This window comes from Gregarina niphandrodes (genome assembly GCF_000223845.1).
Source record: "Gregarina niphandrodes unplaced genomic scaffold scaffold00002, whole genome shotgun sequence".
In the NCBI taxonomy this organism is placed as follows: domain Eukaryota; phylum Apicomplexa; class Conoidasida; order Eugregarinorida; family Gregarinidae; genus Gregarina; species Gregarina niphandrodes.
The window spans coordinates 197,833-206,481 of NW_011645774.1; the positions used below are offsets into that span (position 1 = coordinate 197,833).

An 8,649-nucleotide genomic window follows, 5' to 3' on the forward strand; every position below is an offset into this window, starting at 1 on the left:
AGAGCGAGCGAGAAAGGGGGGGGGGGTGGCAGAGCGACCGAGAAAGGGGGGGGCAAACGGGATAGGGACTGACACTCCAAAGGTGGATCTGTTTGTGGTGGGTGCACGTGATAGTTAGAGGTGACGGCCCGAGATACAGGTGCAGGTTACTTCTTCTTCTCGATTTCGGGCAAGTCAGCACGCGGAGCTCTTTCTACGATTACAGGCACCCGATGAGGGTACTTGACTCGTATCCGATGCGCCTCTGCGGCCCTCTTCTCTGAACGAGCATTACATTTCCTTGTGTGAGTGTTTACCGAAAGGCACCTCCTCCCGAATAGCTACCATAATTTTTGACGATGACCCAAAGATGATAGAAAAACGAACCTGTCTAGACGAACCGGCTTGTAGATCTGTCTAGGCGTCTTTTCCCCTCGGTTTTTCCAGGACACAGACACGGACTATGCCACAGGATAATCTCGTGAGTTCTTCAAATTTAGCGGCTGGTCTCTCAGTAGTGATCAACATGATTCTCCCAATAGTTGCCGCTACCCCACCGCTTCCCGTTATGACATGGCGTCGTGATCATGGTTGCTTTTTAGCGTGTTGAGATAGAAGGGGGTGTGGCTAGGCGTTTTGCAGACCCCCGAATGGCTGCTCTTTACTTGTTGACAACGTACGATGTGCCGCTGATGGAATTCGTCGCCTGGTCGCTCAAAGAGCGCGCTTTCATACTCAATAAGCCGAATGCCGTCATGGAGCATGCATGGAAGTTTGGGATCCTGCAAGATCACTCCTTAACGCAGCTCAAGGAGCACCTAGAGGGACACAGCGGCGTTCCACAACTGGGAGCCTCGCCCATGAAGCACTTGGCAGCTACAGACCTCGCAACGCCTCCTGCGAACCATGCCTTCCTCGACCTGCCGAGCGGCGGGGCTTTCACTACGACCGGCCGCAGAACGGACTCGCGAAGACCATGCAGACGCGTCCGCATCAAAGGTGAGCTGGGCATCACGTCGGACGATTCACTTGGCACCACCGCAGCGACTTCTAACACGTGTGCGCTAGACTCGAACACGTGCGCCATTGGCTCGGACACGTGTGCCCTGATCTCTGAACCTACTGACAACACTACACTGGAGACCACCGGGTGCAACAGCGGCGGCCCTGGACACGGAGGCCTTGCACATGGCGGCCCTGGACACGGATCCGATCATCTCCTTAGGCGCGCTGCTGACATGACTCCGGTAGCCTCGGACGCTGCAGGACACGATCGACGACGTAGACGGCCAGTGGGCGTCCTGAGCAGCGAGAAGGCTGTTAAGCGGACAGCTGAGCTGCCTACTCGGAAGAGGGGCAGTAGTCGAAGAATACCCGAAAAGGAGAACGTCACTGAGTGTCCCGAGTGCGGACGGAGAGGACAAAGCATTTTCGACCCCAGCATCTCTGACCGCGAAGGCCACGTCTGGCAGTATTTCTACTGCCGTAACATGCTCTGTCCAAAGGGCCGGAGCTGCAACCGCTACATCGGCTGGGCGATCCGCCCAGTTGACCGATAACAAGCAATCAGCCGGGGCTGGGCATTTGCCTGTAAGCGGAATGGATGCAGTACGAGACGCAGTGCGGCTTCTTACAAGGCTGCATCTCGCTTGTCAACAGTTGTGGCTCCTGCACCCCTATTCTAAATTGTTACCACGAATAGGACTATCTTTAAAGGACGGGTCTCGTATACTGGTTAGCCAAGGCAAAACATCTTCTCGTATACTGGTTAGCCAAGGCAAAACTCTCTTGTCATCTTTAGTCGTATGTACCCCGATGGCCAAGTCATGACTAAATGGAAGTAACTCTTCTGCTACACTCAACTACCTCGTCAGCTGCGCTACCTTGTCAGCTGACCATGGCTAGCTTGTGCGTTGCGCATGCCCTTGCTCATCGAGCATGACGTGACTGACCTGACGTGACTGACCTGATATTCACTTTTATATACGACCCCAGTCTGCTCGGATTGACCAAAGCGGCTCCTGATGGCACTCCTGATGGCACTCATGATGGCGACACATGATGGCGACACATGATGGTCGCACCTGATCGATGGCCGCGAAAGACTCCTTCAAAACCCTTTCAGGGTGGGAGGCCCCTGCTATGGAGGACCCCTCTGGTGGAAGACCCTACCCCTTCGGCAGAAGCCCCCTATTACATCGTTATGAAGGAGTCCGGGCGGCCTCATCTATATCGGTCACGGTCGCGATCGCGGTCTCTCTCTCGGTCTCTCTCTCGGTCTCGGTCTCTGTCTTGTGATCTTGCGTCCTTATTTTCGGTCACAGTCAAGTTGACCATTTCGGAGATATGTATGGCTACTCCGTTGAGCCAGACGTGTGTTTTGGGTTCACTTGGTGTGAAGGCAACGTAGCAATTAACTCCGTTGATAGGAGTGGCGTTGGAGTGATGGTAGGATTCTCGCCAGCGGTCAAGGTCGGGTGCGTTGGTGATATGCACATGGCTGGTTTTAGGTTGGCATTCGATGAGTGAGCGATCGACGGCGATGACAGTGTGTTCATTGCCGGGTGTATCGCTGTACCACACATTCCATTTGCCTTGACCGCCGTTTATTTCGTTTGCTGGCAATTTCTCGGGTGGCACGGAAGTGGACGTGAGGACGTTTTCGGTGCCATCGGGACCTTTCACGAGGTTGAAGCTCGTGGCCGCTGCGGCGGCTGTGTTTAGCAGCGGTTGCTGGTTTCCAAGGTTGGTGCAGTACGGGCATCCAGGGTCGTACGAGTACATGCTCACTGGGTCCAAATTCTGGCGGAATTTCGCCTGTGAATCCCGCAGCCACCGCTCCGCTGAGTCCTCCCACGTCCCACCATAACGACCCGGCCCGTAGCCCAACGCCCGATGCGGTTCGCCCGAGCCGTACAGATAATCCGTGTTCCCAAGGTGGTAGTCGCCGTATCGACCACCGGGTCCTCCACGGTATGCCGTTTCTTGAAAGAAGGCGGAAGGGTTACCCCGAAGAGGCGGCGGTACACCCCCATAACCACGGTCATTCAAGTTAGCACGGTACCGTCGTCGCAAACGCGGGTCTACCACTGTACAGTCGCGCCATGATGATGTACGCAAGTCACCTTCCGCCTGCAGAGAATCCTCCAAGTCCTCATCTAACCGCGCCCACTCCCGACGGTGCCCACCTTTATTGAAACGAGGGTGCCCCATACCCGAACGACAACAGCAACAGCATTCTTTTTCACACTCACACCTCTCTCTCCGCCGCCTACTTCTCTCCTCCGCACCTGAGACAAGCTCTTCAGTACCCACATCCTCACAATCCCACCGCTGACGGCGGCCGGTGTCGGTGCGCCTCGGTGCCAAGATCTGTACAACACAATACGCATAGTTCTCGAACAAACATGGTCCTCATCGGATAAGGACGGTTCACAAAGGGGAGGCACAAGGGGGAGAACAGGGCTACCTTCATCTCTTTGTGGATGTCCCTTGGTATAAATAAGTCTTTGTTCGGGGGAGGTCTAAGTTCTTGCCAGTCCTCGTCGTTCATTTAAAATGTGCAACAAACGGCGTCTGGTCGTATGGTTGTCAGTCCTCCTAATCCTGCTAGTGTACCTGGGCTACAATGTACTGGAGCCCTTTCGATCTCGAGTTCAAGTTGTGTTACCGGAGTTAGCTCGGGATATTGAGTCGAATGTAGCCGCTTTGAAAAGTGTGGGGAAGTGGTCTTGGCTCAGCGCCGATAGTGAAGTCAATTACAGCCATTATTACGGGGACAGTGGAGGCAGAATTACACGTGTAATCGCCTTGCTGAGTAAGACATTATGGAGAAGTGACAATATACGTGAGGAGCTAATAATTAGTTGTCTCGAGTACGTGTTTGCATGCAGTCGCCTTTTCAGTGCTGGAGTCAAGCTAGTTGTCTGCTCAACCAAATTGTTTCTGCGATGTTGCATATACCTTTCTCCATGGCTCATCAGCTACACACGACAGGGCTGTATTGCCTTTTACGAGATAGATACCCAAAATAAAATCAAGATTCTGTCCGCCGTGGCAACCTTGGGCATAGTTGGCTACGTCAAGAAGAAGCGCTACGTGAGCCGAAGCCTTGACGCCATATCCATGGCACACTATAAAACTAGCAAATTCCTCACCTTCACCGGACCTTACGTGCTCATTCTGCTAACTGCCTATCTGCCTGCCAAGCTATCGTTCAGAAATACCTCCGCCTTCACTTACATTCTGGTCACCACCTTGGTCGTCTTCATGATTGTACTCAGCTTAAAGGCATCAAGTGAATTCTCGAGACTCGAATCCAAATACCAGGCTCTCAAAAAAAGCAGATACTCGGCTTATCTCTCGTCTTCAGCACCACCGGGAACTGGCTGTAGAAATCAGGACTCAGAACGTCTACAGACAGACCGTCTACAATCATCAGAGCGCATACAATCAGGTCGACGATCAGCCCAAACAACTAACGAAAAATTCGAAATGGCCACCTCTCCTAGAATCATGGACAGGCTCAGACTTTTGGTCACTCCCCGATATGTTGAGGACCCGATACAAGCCGACGAAGCAGCGAAAATGTTTGAAACACGCTACAAGCTTAGCAACCAGGTTACGATCTGTTTATCCTCCTGGATTGGCTTGGCCTACTACCATCTGGCGACGCTTCTACCTCAGTACATCTTAGAGAAGTTTGGAGTTCGGCGATACAATTTATGGTCATTTATCATCCGAAGAGGTAACATAGCCGACTCAATTGTTTCAAGTCCCTTCCTATATGGCGCAGCCAACTGCCTTGATGAAATTGTGGTTATTACTCTGGCAGTTGCGGTCCTGGTGCGCGATACTGCTTTCGCCAGACACGTGCGCGATTTTAGCGCACACGCGTTCGATGTGACCGCAACGAAAATTACCGGGTTTTCAATCAAGTCAAATGACATAAACAGGTCGGAAACAACCACTGGAACGGACAGAGACGCCTTGCTGGAGTCCCCTCTGACCTCGGCGGTTGCCCGAATGCTGCCTTTTGGAGAGTACCTGACATTCGCCGCCGAAAACTGGACTCAGATGAGATCGATATTTCTCCATGCGGTGCCGCTGCTCTTTATGCCCCTGCCAACGTTCATGGTGAAGACTGCACTAGTGGTGTACGGACTTGTACTGCCTTGCACTTACGGCCTGCGCGCCACCTTGGCAGGCAACGCAACCAACTGTCACTACTGGCTCTGCTACTTCGCGATACTGAACGCGGTGGCGTTGGGCTGTTACTCCGCCATGAGCGTAGCGTGCTACGTGATCCAGTCCTCTCCAAGGCTCAAGCTACTCATGCTCATGCTGCTGCAATATGGCATCGAACAACCACGACTGTTCTGGGCCTACCTGGCGACCAGGACTTCTCCACCGGCATCCCAGAATCCACCACTTATCAGTGAGCGTCCAGAAACGGCCAGCCTAAGCCGCTCCAGCAGCCTAGACAATGCCTCGGCCATGTACACGCCCGCTGCCGAGAAGGCTGCCATCAGGAACAGAAGAGCCAGTGAGGACAGCACCATCGTAAGTAACAGCGCTACTTCGGTAGTGTCCAAGAAAAAAGTGAAGATGGCCAAGCGCTGATTCAAGCAAACTCGACCAAGCAATTTGACGACCAAAAAGCGGGACCAAAACAGCGGGACCAAATGAGCAGCGAAGCAGTACCAAAAGAGCAGTAGGCCGAGAACAATAGAACACGAGGTAGCACATGGTCACGAGATAGCTCTACCCAATCAACTGGCACCCGGGGCCTTCTTCTTGCCCTCCTTGTACTCCGCAACGATAGCTTCGACTTCTCCAGCTCGGTCTCCCATGTTCGGATTGACCTTCTTGAACATGCCGGCCGTATCATCGCCCATCATGCGAGCGACATCGACTTTCCGCCTCTCTGCCTTGAGCTGAACAGGAGATAGGGTGTGTGGAGTGTCTTCCTCGTGTTGGAGTGTTACTCGGGTGCTGTGTTGGTTACGTCTTCTTGGAGATTCTGTTTGTATGCCTGTTCTTGGCGCGCTGCAGCGCCTCCGAAGCCCCAGACTTCGAGATTGTCGATTTTCGCTTCCCGGGTATAGTTGGTGTCCGCGGAGCCGAAAAGCGAGCCGCTTTCGTAGGTCCTGCAGGCGATGGTGGTGGAGACGGTGCAGAGGTCGGCGTGCACGAGAATACGGAAGTCCTTTTCGTCGCCGCCGAATCCGAGGCCCTTGGGCATGTACTGAGAGGAGCGGTTGAGCATGACGAAGTTGGATTCATAGTTCGTGGGTTTGCGAATGATGAGCGCTTCCTGGTTGCCGGGGCCCTTAGCGGTGTCTATGCCGAACAGGTAGGACTCGGCAGTGCCGAAGTATTTGGAGCCGTTTTCCACAAGTCCGTTTTTGACGAAGGCGCCAATAACTCGTTGTTCGTTCTTCAGCGTGATGAGGAGGAAGCAGGGCCCTGGGTAGTCGGCGACGCATGTGATGAAGCGGCCCCAGGATTCGCCTTGTTGGTGGAGGGAGAAGAGCAGTTGGGGCGCTTCGAGAGTACAGGCATTGGCAGCGTGGCTGCCTTTGCAGATAAGGAAGAACTGGTTGTCGGAGACCACTTGGCTGGCGGGAGGTTCGTCAGCACGGTGGGTAGGGGTCTTAGGGAAAGCACGATTTTTGACTTGGCTGTCGAGGTTGAAGCCGTTGAGGTTGGCCAATAATTTGCAGACTGCGTCCAGGTCATCCGGCAGGAAACTCCAATCACCAGCGTTGGCGAACACATGTGTGTCCTGGTCGTCGTAGATGGTCCGGACTGCCTGCATCAGCTCCTGTGTGTTCGCGGCGTTCTGGCGCAGTGCCAGCATAGTGTCCAGACCGTTCAGTGCCACCGTCTTGCCGCTCTCTAAAGTGACGGTTACTGTAGAGGCGCCGCTCGGGGCCGCTGTCGGACGACTCGGGGTGGCAGTCGCGGTGGCGTTGGTGGTTGTGGTGCTCAATGGTACTTGAGCCAGGGCCCCACTGGACCTGCAGGTATCCACGGCCTCATCTCTCCCGCACAAGGCCTGCCCCATTAGAAAAAAACGAGGCATGAGCCACCCGTATGCTTCGCGCCAACACCTAGTCTGCACCCACGCTGGCTTCAGCAACATCGTGACGCTCGTTGCGACGCTGGAGGCCGAAAACCAGTCGTTGAGGAACAAGTGTAAAAGCCAGTCGGTGCGCATCCTAGTCGTGGCGATCCAGAGGATCTACGACCGCCAGATTGCGTAAGCCGCACTTAACTCCTACCACCGGCAGCGGTTGGATAGGGTTAGTGGTCCCACTCCAGCACAGACACCCGCAGAGTCGGTGTCTGGAGGGTGTGAAATATGGTTGGCTTTTAGAGACGGGTTTCTGTGTCTAGATACCAACCGGTTCGACGACATGGGCAAGTGGGCGGCGGCATTGAAGCGGGCGACGGTGGGTACCTTGAATTTTTAATGAGCGACTTCGAGTATGAAGACGACGATTACGGCTACGAGGAGGATGGGGCGGGTGTTGCCGACCTGTTTACGGAGGCGGAGTTCGTGGGATTGCGCTCTCCCGCCGCACACGTGCTGCTGCGCCGGGTACTCGAGACCGCCACCGAAGCGGACACATCCACCCTCAAGAAGGCGCTCCTCGCGCTGCTCTGCCACCCGCTGACTACGCTGGACGCTGCCGTGGACTTGGTCAACCGTCTGCACGCTGTTGGGGGGGACATGGACCGCGCAAACCTCAACAAGGGCATCAGCCAACTCGTCCGGCTAGGCGGCGGCCTCGCGCTTCTTAAGGCCCAACCCTGGTGCCGAGGGGACCTCATGCGCCTCACGCTCGTGACTTGGGCCGAGTATAATCTCAACACAACCACCACACGCTCCATTGACGGAGCACCCGCCAATGTGGGATCGTCTACGGACGGACCGTCTACAAACAAATGTCAGTTGGGTCGCGAGCTGAAGGAGTGCGAGGACGAGCTGTATGACTGGGTCTTGGCTGCAGTGAACAAACCCCCGGGAGCGACGCCTGTGTGCAGCGCGCTCTACATCATCCTGCAAATCCACCACCAATGGGTCGCGGAAAACTACCAGATCGGGGAGAATGGGGCCGGGGAGCGCGGATTCGTGGAGGCGGACTCATTCCCATTAGACCAGCGGTGCAAGAGGATTCTGGACTACCTGCAGCGGACACCGGATGTGAACACGGTGTTGGACATGTTCGTCAAGACGTTTGTGGTTAATTTGGCTCTAATTGACTACTGCATCCTCACGGACTCGTTCGACCGCGCGTGGGACCTGACCGTAGACTTGCTGGCGATCGCGAACAACCAAGTGCAGCACACTACATGTCACGCTGAACTGTACAAACGAGTGCTGGTCCTGGAGATCTTAGCACCCAGAGATATTGACATCAACACCCTCTGTAACCTGGGCACCCATGGCACCCTCGCGGCGGTTGAGAGCCGGCCGGCCTTCCGGCACCTGCTGGATCTCGTCAACAATAAAGCTTTAGTTCAAGACTGGAACCCTTCGCAGCAAATACTCGTGAAAGTTCGCAAATTCGCCATCAGACGATCAAGGTAAACCAAACGGGCTTCTATGGCACTTTCTCTGGAGGGGGAGGGAGTGGAGGTGAGAAGAACCCGAATGGGGTT

General features: G+C 54.8%; 6 protein-coding genes across 6 annotated transcripts; 3 read left to right on the forward strand and 3 right to left on the reverse strand.

The window, feature by feature from the left end:
• Positions 1-146: 146 nt before the first annotated feature.
• GNI_011750 (autophagy protein) lies at positions 147-327 on the reverse strand (the record flags this gene model as incomplete). The annotated part of the gene is made up of 2 exons (XM_011130524.1): positions 147-259; positions 297-327. 2 exons carry the CDS (start codon positions 325-327, stop codon positions 147-149), a joined length of 144 nt encoding a protein of 47 aa, XP_011128826.1.
• Positions 328-629: 302 nt separating this feature from the next.
• Positions 630-1,538, forward strand: GNI_011760 (hypothetical protein; the record flags this gene model as incomplete). Its single annotated transcript, XM_011130525.1, has 1 exon — positions 630-1,538. One exon carries the CDS (start codon positions 630-632, stop codon positions 1,536-1,538), a length of 909 nt encoding a protein of 302 aa, XP_011128827.1.
• A 664-nt stretch (positions 1,539-2,202) lies between these two features.
• Positions 2,203-3,192, reverse strand: GNI_011770 (hypothetical protein; the record flags this gene model as incomplete). Its single annotated transcript, XM_011130526.1, has 1 exon — positions 2,203-3,192. The coding sequence occupies one exon, from the start codon at positions 3,190-3,192 to the stop codon at positions 2,203-2,205; it is 990 nt and encodes a 329-aa protein (XP_011128828.1).
• Positions 3,193-3,537: 345 nt separating this feature from the next.
• Positions 3,538-5,601, forward strand: GNI_011780 (putative transmembrane protein; the record flags this gene model as incomplete). Its single annotated transcript, XM_011130527.1, has 1 exon — positions 3,538-5,601. One exon carries the CDS (start codon positions 3,538-3,540, stop codon positions 5,599-5,601), a length of 2,064 nt encoding a protein of 687 aa, XP_011128829.1.
• A 149-nt stretch (positions 5,602-5,750) lies between these two features.
• Positions 5,751-7,048, reverse strand: GNI_011790 (putative TLD domain protein; the record flags this gene model as incomplete). Its single annotated transcript, XM_011130528.1, has 2 exons — positions 5,751-5,915; positions 5,987-7,048. 2 exons carry the CDS (start codon positions 7,046-7,048, stop codon positions 5,751-5,753), a joined length of 1,227 nt encoding a protein of 408 aa, XP_011128830.1.
• A 408-nt stretch (positions 7,049-7,456) lies between these two features.
• GNI_011800 (hypothetical protein) lies at positions 7,457-8,578 on the forward strand (the record flags this gene model as incomplete). The annotated part of the gene is made up of 1 exon (XM_011130529.1): positions 7,457-8,578. The coding sequence occupies one exon, from the start codon at positions 7,457-7,459 to the stop codon at positions 8,576-8,578; it is 1,122 nt and encodes a 373-aa protein (XP_011128831.1).
• Between the last annotated feature and the right edge of the window lie 71 nt (positions 8,579-8,649).